The sequence below is a fragment of the Nipponia nippon genome, unplaced genomic scaffold, assembly GCF_047370975.1.
Source record: "Nipponia nippon isolate SJK-2023a ecotype South Korea unplaced genomic scaffold, ASM4737097v1 scaffold_51, whole genome shotgun sequence".
NCBI classification, from domain to species: domain Eukaryota; kingdom Metazoa; phylum Chordata; class Aves; order Pelecaniformes; family Threskiornithidae; genus Nipponia; species Nipponia nippon.
Window position 1 is genome coordinate 120,643 of NW_028262371.1, and position 13,589 is coordinate 134,231.

Consider the following 13,589-nt stretch of genomic DNA (forward strand, 5'->3'; position numbering starts at 1 on the left):
CCTTGACGTGTAACGAACGCTGCAGCGCCTCGGGCTGGGCCTCTGCTGCTGGGCTGGGCTGGGCCCTGGGATGGAGGGAGGTGGTGGGAAGCGGGCGGCGCTGCAGGGAGACGGCTCTGCCCAGGAGCAGCCCCTCTGCGCAGGGCAGCAGGGCTGAGGGCGCTGCCTGCAGGCACCCAGGGGAGAGGGGGGAAGGAAGAGGGCTGTTACGGGCTGCGTGGGGTGGAACGATGCTGAGAGCTCACTGGAGGAGCAAGCTTCACAGCCCTTAGCGCAGTGACGTCTCTGGCAGCGGGGCAGCGCACACGGGTGTCTTGGCGGGGTCTCCTAGACGTGGCGCACCGTGCTGCAGACAGCAATTGGCAGGATGGCTCTCGGGGTTTCCTCCGTATTGTGAAGGCCGTGCTCCAGAGGAGGGATACCCTGCCAGAGTCAGAGGGCAGGACGCGACGGCTGCCTTCTCCTGGGGCGGCTGCAGGGGCGCGCATCCGGGGGTGCCCAGGGCCGTCCTTCAGAGCAGGGTCCTGGTGCTGGAGGGGGCTGAGTGCTGGGGCAGGGACTCTGCCACCTGCCAGGGCCGGCACTCAGCCTGCCCGCGGAGCGCCCTTGAAAGCTGCGGGGAGAAGCTGTGGGTGGAAGGAGCGACCCTGGGCAGTGCAGGGCCCTTCTGCTGCCCAGAGGGTGCAGGTCTGGGCTGCTCAGGCTTCTACATCACCCGGAGGACATCTGCACAGCATCGTTTTAAAGATGGATGTCAAGGTAGGGCATTAACTGAAAGGGAAGGTGCTTGTGCGCTGAGTTTTCTCCTCTTGGGTGGCTGGGTGGGCAGTGGGAGATGGGCATTTATGTCTCTGCTCAGGAGAAGGCAGCGAGACCCCAGTCCTCGCTGGGACTTGCCTGAGCTGCTCCTTCGCCCCTGCGCACCCAGGGCAGAGCCCTGCTGCCAGGAGGGGCCTGCAGGGCAGAGCTGAGCACACAGCGGGGGGGATGGGCTCCGAGAGCATGGAGAGGGAGGAGATGTGGGGACACACGGAGAGGGAGGGGACGTGGGGACACATGAAGAGGTCGTGGCCAAGAAGAGCTGCAGGCAGCAGAGCCATGGGCAGGGAGGAAGGGAGACAGGTGTGGGGGGGTGAGGATTCAAGCGCAGCTCAGACACCAACGCTGCGTGTGCCGTCACGCACATATGGCCATGGAGGAAAAGCACCCAGCTCGCACCCTGTTCACCTGTGGGGCTCTTGGTACTGCAGTGCGTGCGGCTGGCACTGATCTCACCCTCCCTTCAGGACGTAACAAATTCAGGAGAGTTGGCTCTGTCCTTGGGAGGTCCTGCTGGGCTGCAGGCTGCCCTCCCGTAGGGCACAGCTCTCCCAGGGCATCTCTGTGTTATGCAGGAGCCCCATGGAGAAGACACCTCGGTGCTAAGGTCATTGAGATGCTGCTGGGTGGCTGCACGTGGGCAGCTGTCATGAGCCCTCTGTGTCCCTGGTTGGGAGGACAGAGCTGAGATCCTCCTCAGGTGCGATGGGATGGGGTGAGGGGGTTGGAGATCTGCACTGGGAAACTGGATTCCTCTGCTCCCAGCACTGGCCTCGTTCTTTTGGGGGGAACACCCGAGTGCGATAGTCCTCCAGCTGGAAGAGCTGCCAGCAGAGGGCAGCTGAGAGCAGGGCTGATGGACAGAGCGGCTGTCCTCACTCTGCACTAAGGGACAGTCCCTGTGCCCAAGCTCAGCACCCACAAGGTTTCCCTTGCAGCGCAGCAGAAATGCCAGGCATTGCTTCATTGCAACCACTCCTCAGCTGTGCTGGGGCAACTAGAGCAGAAGGCACAACCCAAACTGCCCACAGCTCTGCTCTGCAGTCAGGTGAATTGGGAGCCACAATGCTGAAAAGCTCTTTGACATCACGACTGGGTTTAATCTGAGATCACCCCGAGTTCCTGTTTACCTACTGGTGTAGGGCAGGACTGGGTCCTGCAGAGCCCCCAGCAGAGCCTGCTGCTCCCTGGGGCCCCCTCAGCCAGCACCAACCACAGCTCACCAAAGCTCTTCCCAAAAAGGGAAAGGCTCTTTGGGGGGTTTCTATAAGAGATTGAATAGTTTTTTCTCAAAGAAAGCAATCTGCCCTAACGTCTCCCTTCCTTTACCTCCTTGACCAGATCCCCATGCCGAGAGGCAGCAAATGTCCAACAGCAGCTCCATCACCCAGTTCCTCCTCCTGGCCTTCGCAGACACGTGGGAGCTGCAGCTCTTGCACTTCTGGCTCTTCCTGGGCATCTACCTGGCTGCACTGCTGGGCAACGGCCTCATCACCACCGCCGCCGTGGCCTGCGACCACCGCCTCCACACCCCCATGTGCTTCTTCCTCCTCAACCTGGGTTCCTCCATGCTCCTCAGGCTGTAGATGAGGGGGTTCACTGCTGGAGGCACCACCGCGTACAGCACTGCCACCACCAGGTCCTGGGGTGGGGAGGAGATGGAGGGGGGCTTCAGGTGGGCAAACATGGTGGTGCTGAGAAAGAGGGAGGCCACGGCCAGGGGAGGGAGGCACGTGGACAAGGCTTTGTGGCGTCCCTGCTCAGAGGGGATCCTCAGCACGGCCCTGAAGATCTGCACGTAGGACAGCACAATGAAAACAAAGCAGGTGAACGTTACTAAGATGCTGACCACAAGGACCCCAACGTCCCTGAGGCAGGAGTGTGCGCAGGAGAGCTTGAGGATGTGGGGGATTTCACAGAAGAACTGGTCCACAGCGTTGCCGTGGCAGAGGGGGAGTGAAAACGTATTGGCCGTGTGCAGGAGAGCATAGAGGAACCCAGTGCCCCAGGCAGCTGCTGCCATGTGGACACAAGCTCTGCTGCCCAGGAGGGTCCCATAGCGCAGGGGTTTGCAGATGGCCACGTAGCGGTCGTAGGCCATGATGGTGAGGAGACAAAACTCTGCTGCCATCAAAAAGACAAAGAGAAAGAGCTGGGCAGCACATCCTGCGTAGGAGATGGCCCTGGTGTCCCAGAGGGAATTGGCCATGGCTTTGGGGACAGTGGTGGAGATGGAGCCCAGGTCGAGGAGGGAGAGGCTGAGGAGGAAGAAGCACATGGGGGTGTGGAGGCGGTGGTCACAGGCCACGGCGGTGGTGATGAGGCCGTCGCCCAGGAGGGCAGCCAGGTAGATAGGTAAATACGCAGTAGATTTGTTCCAAAACTGAAATAAAGGCCCTGGCCTCCCGAGGTTGGGGTGGCCGGACCTTACCGCCTGTGAAGTAAAAATCTATGAGAGTTGAGTCACCTGCAGGCTGTGGCGTGCCGCGTGCCTCACAGGGCTACAGGTAACGTGGCAGAAGGGCAGGGGGAGTTCTGGTTAAAAAGGCCGCATCGGGCTCTGGTCTCCATCTGTTCCACCGCTCCGGCAGAGCCTGCCTACAGCGAGGCCTCACTGACCGCTTCTCCCTTTTTTTTGCCCCGCAACGGATATGAAGGAGACCCAAAAAAGCTTCAGCTTTGCCTGGACGTTCAGTTTGCCCTTTTACTTTGCGTCCGCTGCGGAAGGCAGCAATGCAGTGAAGGTAAAACGTAGCGATTTGGCTACATCTCATCCACGAGATCTACCGTCCAAGGACACGGAGCCTGCGGTAGGCAGAGAGCAGAAAAGGGGCCGGTACGTCTCTTTGGCTACCTGGGAGCTCCAGGGAGTTGCAGAGGGTTTTATTTTTCTTGGGAGGTGGGAACAGTTTCCGTACTGAGCCCAGCGGCCCTTTCTCGGGGTGACAAGCGTTCTCCTTCTCAGCTCTTCAGTGATGCTATCAAACCGGCAGTTGCTTACGAAGAGAATTCGGGTTTCACGGACGAGGGCAGGCGAGAAGTGGAGGTGAGAAAGGCTCCGCTTACGGCTCTCCTCCTCAGCCATCAGCAGCTCTGCTCTTTTTTCCCCCTCAGGGAAAGCAGAGCCTGTGGCAAAAGGTGAAACTTTGCAGGCGTGGGAGGTTTCGCCTTCTGCTGGTGACGCCACGGGGCTTGTGTGCGGCTTGTCCTTCGGTTGGAAGCGGGGAGGCGGTGACCCTCTGAAGAGCCCACGCTGCCCTTAGACCGAATTCGAAAGAGCCACAGCAGAGCGGAGCTGGTGCAGCTCGCCGCGGTCCTCCTCCCCTCTCTGGGTGAACCCCTTCCGCGGGGCTTGGCTTTGCGCCTTGGAGGCGTCGTACCCGCGTTTCCCTTCTGCCCTGCTTTGGGGACATCTCTCTGTAGGCAGACTTCTTCTCAAGAAGCCCAGCCCGTCTCCCCAGCGTGCCAAGCTTGCGCTCCGGACGCGAGCGCTTTTTGGGAACTCACATCCTGCGGTCGTGGAACCCCAGCCACTGACGTAGCAGGTTGTCAGCTCTGACACTCTCGGCGAGGCGTCGGGCACACAGGCAAGCTGTACGTAGTAGCTGCACTGGACAGGCTGGTCCAATTCCAGCAAGGCAATGTCGTTCCTCTCCGAGATATTACTGTAGTGTTGGTGAACCAGGAGCCGCTTAATATGGCGCACGTGGGCCTCAGGACCCAGCTGGGTGGCCCCCGTCACCACGTGGTGATGTGCCTGGAAGGCAGACGGAGAGAGGGGGTCAGAGATGCCCAGTGCCTGTTCCCCAGGGATCCTCTGCCCCCCACGACGCGCCACGTGCCGTGGCGAGCAGCCATGGGCCGGAGCCCGCAGGTCCCTCTGCAACCAGAAACTCCTTACTGTCCTGCTGCTGTTGAGGCTGAAGGTCAGCCGTCTTCCCTCCCCACGCGGCGCCGCATGGACAGCAGGGCCAGGGAGCCCCGTGGGGCATCCGTCTGTCCGTCCCTGTTTCTGCTTGAGCCCCGTAGACGAGTTGTGCCAGCAGCCTGGGTGCTGGCAGGGAACTGAGGCTCCCACATGGGGTTCGGGAAGCTGTGGCGTGGCCACGGGGGACAAGCGGGTACCCTCCAGTGACCCCATAATGGTTGCCCCAGCTCCCCCCCAGAGCCTCGGGCCACTTACCCACAGCTGTCCCATGTGCTGTGCACAGGCCAGCACGCGGCCAGCAGGAGGAGGAGGGGGAGCAAATTCATGGCTGCCATCGGCACGTGGCAATGGAGGGCTCGTCGCCTCCGGTGCAGCAGCCGATGTAGCGCCCGCAGTAGTCACGTTGCCCGCGGTGGCCTTGGCCCCGGGGCTGATGTCACGGAGTCACTGGGCGCGGTGGCCTCTTGGGGTGGGGCAACGTGGCGGGGTTCCAAGCAGGAGGGGAGGCAGAAGCTGGGATCGGACACCCCCGACAGCCCCCCGCCAAGCGCTCTGCTTGCGGGACGAGGTGCGATGGATGCGCTCGACCCCTTGACCAGGCTGGCGGCGGTTTGGTGCGGGCTCCAGAGGACGTTAAGGCCTGAGCCGTCGCCGGGCCGTGAACTCCTCATGTTTCAATCCATTCTCTGAAACCCCACCAAGGAGCAGAGCGACACCGTGAGCGTCCACGCACACGGGCTTGGAACACCGACCGTGCGGCTGACGCATGGCTTTTCCAAGACTCGTTTATCAAGGAACAAAGTTGTGGGTACAAGGAGCCTCCTGCAGACCTTTTCCATCGCCTGTAATTTGACTACGAGCCAACCACTTCACCCTATAAACACGGCAGCCTCGGTGAGCCGCCTCTGCGCTCTCCCCGCTCGGCAGCGTGGCGGCACGGCGGTGACCTCCCCCGGAGCTGGGACGCCTCGCGAGGTGGCTCCTCGAGGCAGAGAGACCCTTTACCAAGGGCAGAGCTTTGGTGAGCGACCGATATCACGCCTAACCTTGCAGCACGGTAACTTTGGGTTTTGTCTTGGTGACTTTGCGCGCTGAACTGGTGCTAATGAACCGCTACATAAACTTTGCACGTACAACCCCTTAGACATAAACCGTTCTCCAAGTCTGAGACTAAGACTGGACCTAGCCACGCCTAAGCTCCTTCAGGAGTTTAGAAAGCAAGGGGGTCTACTCTGAACCTCGTCACTCCACGGGAGGGTCTTCCTCACCCTTTGCACCTCCGGTCTCTCCGTGCATCCCTCTAACTCGAGCGTAACTCGGTTTTCCTTTGTATGGTTCCTCCCGGCAGTCATCGCTAGAGCGAACCCTGCCATCGAGCTCTAAGTCCACTCTTACAGCGTCAAATTGAAACCACAGTTGCTCTCCGCTTTTGGAGAGGGACTTTTTACAAGGGCGCGTGGTGACAGGACAAGGGGGAACGGCTTTAAAGCGAAAGAGGGGGGATTTAGATTGGATCTAAGGAAGAAATTCTGTGCGACGAGGGCGGTGAGGCACAGGTTGCCCGGAGAAGCTGTGGAAGTGTCCAAGGCCAGGTTGGACGGGGCTTTGAGCGACCTGGGCTGGCGGAAGGTGTCCGTGCCCGTGGCAAAGGGTTGGAACCAGGTCATCTTTAAGGTCCCTTCCACCGCAACCCATTCTTGGAGTCGGTGATAACACCTTCAGCGTTCTAAATCACCCGTTCATCACGCTCTGTGCCACCGAACTATTCTCTCCTCTCTTCATTTAAAACCTAGATCTCATCGAACGCTTCCCGGCTGTCGAGTCCTGGGCCAGTAAAGCCCTGTGGCAAGTCGGCACTCTTCCAGTTGGCCGAGGTTACACCCATTAGCGCCACGATGGGAAGATGTATCTTCCCCCCCCCCCCCCCCCAAAAAAATATGAATTGCCTAAGGGTTGCTCTGGTATCAAATTTAGAGTTTCTAGAAGCATAAATTAGTAAATAATGGAAGAATGAGAGAATCAGGCGGTGGCGATGGCCCCGGGGACGCAGCTCTTCTTTACGCACTTGTTCACGTGCCGCTTCTGGAAGACCGCACGGAAAAAGTTATCCTTCTTTTTAGAAAAATAAGCCTTATAATAAAAACAACGCTCAGCAAAGACAAGAGACAACGGCTTTCTTCTTCCGGAGGAGCTGGATAGCAGGGTTCAAAAAATAAAGCTTTGGTGATAAGGCCTGGAAGGTGGATTGCTGAATCGGGGACGAAGACTAAGAGACGTAGACTTTGAGATCATCAGGAATCTCTGGGAAGAGTTGGGAGTTGACGTCGTGCATGGAGTTCTAAACTTGGCAGCGGCCAGCGGTAATCAAAAACACCAGGTCGGGTTTCCCAACGGTCCTCGAAATTCTCCGTGCGTCTTAAATACACCTTGTAGAGGTCTCCCCTTTCGTACGGATCAATCGCTCAAAACCCTGCGAGGCTCGCTGTGCGAACAGTATTCTTTTCGATGACCGGAAGCCGAAGACATACGCTGCATTCCAGGTAAAGAATGCTCGCACCTTACTCGTACACTTGTTTTGCCCTTTGTTTTTTTAAATCATTTCCTATTTCAGTGAGGAAAATGGCTCTCTGGATCCCAGCTGGTAGCATCCAGCCATATATTCTTGCCGGTTCATCCCTCTGAGGGAAAAAAAGACTGGAAGCGCTGAAATAAAAGTCTTTCATGCCTCGTTCCGCGGAGAGTAACGCTACGATCTGACTTTGCAGGAACCTCGACGAGCAGAAGACAACCTGCCTTACCCTCCAGGCAGTCCCGGGCCGTTTGTGGGTGCGTGCTGGATGTCAGCAGCGCCTCTGCAAGGGTGATGACACCCAACTGGGATCAGCGATCCGTAAGGGCATTCGACTCCTGCAGCAGAAAGGCCGGTAACGCTTCGGGACACCAGAAGCTTCCGAGATGTCCTCTTGCAGGATGGCAGCAGGCTTTGAGTAGCGTTGTTTTGGAGTAAAGCCGTCGCTGAGTCCAGCCCGACTTTTGGAAGCCAGGATGAAAAGTTGCGACGGGACCGTGAAGCTTGCGGAGGCCTCATTTGGGGGAAGGAGCGCGGAGTTTGCGCTGCCGTTGGCGGGAAAGGCGAAGCCGAGTCTGTCAGCCTGACGTCGGCGGGTTGGGCAGGTTGCCGGAATCTCTCGCTCAGCGATTGCTCAAACGGCTTCCTACGAGCCTAACTGAATATGCAAAATGAATGTTAAAGGCTCTGATTCAAACTGAGGAAGCACGGCAGACACGCTGAGAACGTCCTCCTTAGCTCTAGCAGTACCCGAGCGCCGCTGATTTTTTTTTCCGATTTTGGAGACCACTGGATACAACCTGGGTAAAAAGGACCGCCTTCATCAGGGTTACCACAGGCCTGAGCAGGCCTGCCCGTCGCTCTCGGTGGAACCGGGACGCAACAGGCTCCCAGTTCCCAGAACACCGCCGCGATGCTGTGCTGAAGAATCGTCTCCTTTCCTCTTTTTAGAGGATCTTGCTGAGAAGCGTCTCCTTCATTGAGCAAGGCTTTCTCCAGAGCGGTCACCGGCAATGACTGGGAAGTCAGACCAGCGTCAGAGAGCCGAGAGGAGCGAGCTTCCTACCGGGATCAGGGTGACCCCGTGCTCTCGTCGCCGTGGGAGCGAGATGGTTCTCCTGGACACAGAGGTTAGACCAACTCCAAGTGCGGTTATCCACGTCCCACTAACCAACGGTTTCTTGGTGGATGGCAAGCGTCCTGTAGCTTCTTGGGAGGCTCTGCGGGCAGCCTCGTTTCTTTCTTTGCTCCTGCTGTGCAGACGTGCTGAGTAACTGCAAACGCTCCTTGCAGGAGCGGAAGGTCTTTCTGGCTTTCCCTCAGATTGAAACGACCCCGACCTTTCTCTTGGCTGAGGACAGCGTTCTGCCGTTAGGTACTGCAGAGGATTCCTCTGATTAACCCGAAGCCTCTTCTCTGCCAACGCCCGTCTTATGGCTGCAAAAGAGAAAAGCCAAAGAGAGCTGAGTGGCAGGATTGCTTTTCGCATGGGGTCGCGTCCTCCTCCTTTCGACACCGCGTCCCCAGCGCCCAACCTGCTCGTAGAGCCCGCGAGCACTCCCTGTTTTGGACCGCTGAGCAGACTTCGGTGCGCTGACCTGGAGGGCGTAGCGGTATCTCCGGGCGTAGGCCCCCCATCGCTCTCGTTGCTGCAGCAAGAGAGGGCCTAGACCTGGGCGTCCCGAGTTTTCGGGGGGCTGCTGGGCTGACATCCGAGCCTGATGGCTTGGGGTCTCCGCTGTCTCCGTGGACTTGATCCCAAGGAGGCAAGCAGAGCGCATTCTGCTGCAGGAGCAGGCGCGCCACGTGGAAGCGCGAGATGCAGAACCGGCTCCTCCCGCCCACGCACCCTGTTGCGTCTCTGCAGGCAGCTACCGGCCATCCAGGGGCGCTCCCTGAAGGCAAAGGAGGGGAAAGAGAAACGAATTCCTCTGGAGAAACCCAGAAGAGCAGACTTCACTGCCAGAACCACTGAGAGGAGACAGAAGGTACCTGACACGGGCTGCCGCAGCGAGCGTGTCGGACGGGACCGTAGAGAAGCGTCGCTCCGTGCACGCCGATTCTCCCAAGATTCGTCACCGTGTGTTCACGGGGCTGCTGCCGAGTTGCTTCCGCGCTTATTTGAAGAGAGGCGGGTTACTCTGCCCGTTGAGAACAGCCTTTTCACTTCCGACGGAATCGTGAAACACACCCGAAAACCTTGTGGATGTTTCTGTCGGCAACTGACCGCAAGGCTTGTCGGGGATAGCCAGGGGCCCGGCGGTCGCTGGTGGAGCCTGCAGGAGCCTGGGAGCAAAGCGGCGTGGAGGGAAAGGCAGAGAAGGGGCAGAAAGGAGGGTAGGCATGAAAACAGGTCAGCCCTCTGCAGGGGCTGTTGCCTTTTGGTCTCCCTGCAGAATAAACGCTTAAAGGGGAAGGAGAAGCTTCCAGAAACACGTCCAGAAATACTTGGAGAAAGAGAAAAAGCAGCTGGCAGAAGAGAAAAAAAAGGCCGGTGCAGGAGCCTTTCCCCACGGACACACCAGGCCCTGCGGGAGGTGGCGACGTGCATCGTGGGGCAGGTCGCCCAGCTCGGGAGCCCCCGCTGCAGAGCGCTCTCCCTGTGCTCGCACCGCCTCCTCCCGCTGCGCCTGCAGTGAGCTGGCAGTGCTGCAGCGGCATCGGTCGGGGACAGGGACGTGCAGCAGCCACCAACTGCGGGAGGCTGGACCCCAACCCGCACCCCCTGCTAGGCCAGGGAAGAGGAGGGCAGGACCGGTACGTGGCAGGGGCTCCTGGGGGCACTGTGTCGTATCCACCCGTAGAAAAGCATGTACACGTGCGACTTCTTTCAAGATCCCTTAGCGTGCACTTAGCCGACGGCTGAAGCACTTCTCCCGAGGCTTTCGGGAGAGGCAGCAGGTTGTTCTGTCCGTTCAGAAGGCAGCCTTCGCTTCTGTCACCTCCAGAAACACCCCCAGCCTTGATGTGGTTGTGGTTGCAATGGCGGCGGCACCGCCAGCCTTGTCTGGGGTAGCAAGCAGCTGGGTTGCTTCCAGCCCCGCGGTCGCTTGGCTCAGGGCTCGTCGCAGAAAGGCTCTGCAGCGGGTCCGTGAGGGCCGCGAGCAAAGCAGGGCTGATGAAGAGGCTGAAAAGAAGGGGGCAGGAGGGAGGGGGAGAGCTCAAGCCCCCCCAGCCCTCCGCCGGGGAGACCGCAGCCCCTGCTAGAGGAGGAAGGATGCAAGCGCAAGAAGTTTCAGCAGAAGGCGAGGGCAAAAATGGCAGCTCCAAAGGCCTGGAAAGAAGAGCGAGAGCAATGGCAGGCGCAGGCGGTGAAAAATGCTTAGGAAAAGGGCGTTCCTCTGCTGCCGGGGAGCCAAGGTGGGAAGGTCCCTAAGCCCTAGGAGCGTGGGGGCTGCCTGCCTTGCGTGGGGCCGTACCAGGTCGAGGCGCCTTCCCTGCGGCATCTCCTGCGCTCACCCCTCTCTGTGCAGGGCTCCTGCGCTGGCGGCACTGCAGAGCGGTGGGGAGAGGGCCGAAAAGAGCCTGCCGTGGAGGACGAGGAGAGCCCAGAGGACGCGTTGAGTCTTTGCCTTTCGGAGCCCTCACCTCTGAAAAGGTGAGTGTGGGCCAGCTTGAGGCCAGACCGGGCCAGCTGGGGGCTGGTGGCCCAGCTGGGGGGGAGAGAAGCAAGTCCCAGCGCCATGGGGCTGGAAACGGACAGGAGGAGGAGGAGGAGGAGAAGGAGGAGGAGGAGGGAGGAGGAGGAGAAGGAGGTGGAGCAAGAGGAGGAGGAGGAGGAGGAGGAGGAGGAGGAGGAGAAGGAGGAGGAGAAGGAGGTGGAGCAAGAGGAGGAGGAGGAGGAGGAGGAGGAGGAGGAGGAGGAGGAGGAGGAGGAGGAGGAGGAGGAGGAGGAGGAGGAAGAGGAGGAGGAGAAGGAGGTGGAGCAAGAGGAGAAGGAGGAGGAGGAGGAGGAGGAGGAGGAGGAGGAGGAGGCGGAGGAAGAGGAGGAGGTGGAGCAAGAGGAGAAGGAGGAGGAGGAGAAGGAGGAGGAGGAGGGAGGAGGAGGAGAAGGAGGTGGAGCAAGATGAGGAGGAGGAGGAGAAGGAGGAGGAGGAGGAGGAGACGGAGGTGGAGCAAGAGGACAAGGAGGAGGAGGAGGAGGAGGAGAAGGAGAACGAGGAGGAGGAGGAGGAGGAGGAGGAGGAGGAGGTGGAGCAAGAGGAGAAGGAGGAGGAGGAGAAGGAGGAGGAGAAGGAGGAGGAGGAGGGGGGAGGAGGAGGAGGAGGAGGAGGAGGAGGAGGAGGAGGAGGAGGAGGAGGAGGAGGAGGAGGTGGAGGAAGAGGAGAAGGAGGAGGAGGAGGAGGAGGAGGAAGACGAGGAGGAGAAGGAGGTGGAGCAAGAGGAGAAGGAGGAGGAGAAGGAGGAGGAGGAGGAGTAGGAGGAGAAGGAGGTGGAGCAAGAGGAGGAGGAGGAGGAGGAGAAGGAGGAGGAGGAGGAGGAGAAAGGATGAGGAGGAGGAGAAGGAGGTGGAGCAAGAGGAGAAGGAGGAGGAGAAGGAGGTGGAGCAAGAGGAGGAGGAGGAGGAGGGAGGAGGAGGAGAAGGAGGTGGAGCAAGAGGAGAAGGAGGAGGAGGAGGAGGAGGAGAAGGAGGAGGAGGAGGAGGAGAAGGAGGAGGAGGAGGAGGAGGAGGAGGAGAAGGAGAAGGAGGAGGGGGGAGGAGGAGGGAGGAGGAAGAGGAGAAAGAAGAGGAGGAGAAGGTGGAGGAGGAGGAGGAGGAGGAGGAGAAGGAGAAGGAGGAGGGGGGAGGAGGAGGAGGGAGGAGGAGGAGGAGGGAGGAGGAGGAGGAGGTGGAACAAGAGGAGAAGGAGGAGCAGGAGGAGGAGGAGGAGAAGGAGGAGGAGGAGGAGAACGAGGTGGTGGAGGAGGAGGAGGAGGAGAAGGAGAAGGAGGAGGAGGGAGGAGGAGGAGGAGGAGGAAGAGGAGGAGGTGGAGCAAGAGGAGAAGGAGGAGGAGGAGAAGGGGGAGGAGAAGGAGGAGGAGGAGGAGAAAGAGGAGGAGGAGGAGGAGGCGGAGGAGGGAGGAGGAGGAGGAGGAGGAGGAGGAGAAGGAGGTGGAGCAAGAGGAGAAGGAGGAGGAGAAGGAGGAGGAGAAGGAGGTGGAGCAAGAGGAGAAGGAGGAGGAGGACCAGGAGGAGGAGAAGGAGGAGGAGGAGGAGGAGGAGGGGGGAGGAGAAGGAGGAGGAGGAGGAGAAGGAGGAGAAGGAGGAGGAGGAGGAGGAGGAGGAGGAGGAGGAGGAGGTGGAGCAAGAGGAGAAGGAGGAGGAGGAGGAGGAGGAGAAGAAGGTGGAGCAGGAGGAGCAGGTGGAGCAAGAGGAGAAGGAGGGAGGAGGAGGAGAAGGAGGTGGAGGAAGAGGAGGACGAGGGAGGAGGAGGAGGAGGAGAAGGAGGTGGAGCAAGAGGAGAAGGAGGAGGAGGAGGAGGAGGAGAAGAAGGTGGAGCAGGAGGAGGAGGTGGAGCAAGAGGAGAAGGAGGGAGGAGGAGGAGAAGGAGGTGGAGCAAGAGGAGGACGAGGGAGGAGGAGGAGGAGGAGAAGGAGGTGGAGCAAGAGGAGAAGGAGGAGGAGGAGGAGGAGGAGAAGAAGGTGGAGCAGGAGGAGGAGGTGGAGCAAGAGGAGAAGGAGGGAGGAGGAGGAGAAGGAGGTGGAGCAAGAGGAGGAGGAGGAGAAGGAGGTGGAGCAAGAGGAGAAGGAGCAGGAGGAGGAGAAGGAGGTGGAGCAAGAGGAGAAGGAGGAGGAGGAGGGGGGAGGAGGAGGAGGGAGGAGGAGGAGGGGGAGGAGGAGGAGGAGGAGGAGAAGGAGGAGGAGGAGGAGGTGGAGCAAGAGAAGGAGGAGGAGGAGGAGGAGGTGGAGAAGGAGGAGGAGGAGGAGAAGTAGGTGGAGCAAGAGGAGGAGGAGGAGGAGGAGGAGGAGGAGGGGAAGGAGGAGGAGGAGAAGGAGGAGGAGGGAGGAGGAGGAGGTGGAGCAAGAGGAGAAGGAGGAGGAGGAGGAGAAGGAGGTGGAGCAAGAGGAGAAGGAGGAGGAGGAGGAGGAGGAGGAGGAGGAGGAGGAGAAGGAGGTGGAGCAAGAGGAGAAGGAGGAGGAGAAGGAGGTGGAGCAAGAGGAGGAGGAGGAGGAGGAGGAGGTGGAGCAAGAGGAGAAGGAGGAGGAGGTGGAGCAAGAGGAGCAAGAGGAGAAGGAGGAGGAGGAGGAGGAGGAGGAGGAGGAGGAGGTGGAGCAAGAGGAGAAGGAGGAGGA

The 13,589-nt window shown here is 59.9% G+C and overlaps 1 protein-coding gene across 1 annotated transcript; it reads right to left on the minus strand.

Moving 5' to 3' along the window:
- Positions 1-2,314: 2,314 nt before the first annotated feature.
- On the minus strand, positions 2,315-10,749 carry LOC104015858 (olfactory receptor 14C36; the record flags this gene model as incomplete). The annotated part of the gene is made up of 2 exons (XM_087734999.1): positions 10,736-10,749; positions 2,315-4,576 (listed from the first exon to the last, which is right to left on the minus strand). A coding segment is annotated over exon 2 (783 nt), but the record flags the coding sequence as incomplete, so codon positions are not given.
- Positions 10,750-13,589: the final 2,840 nt, after the last annotated feature.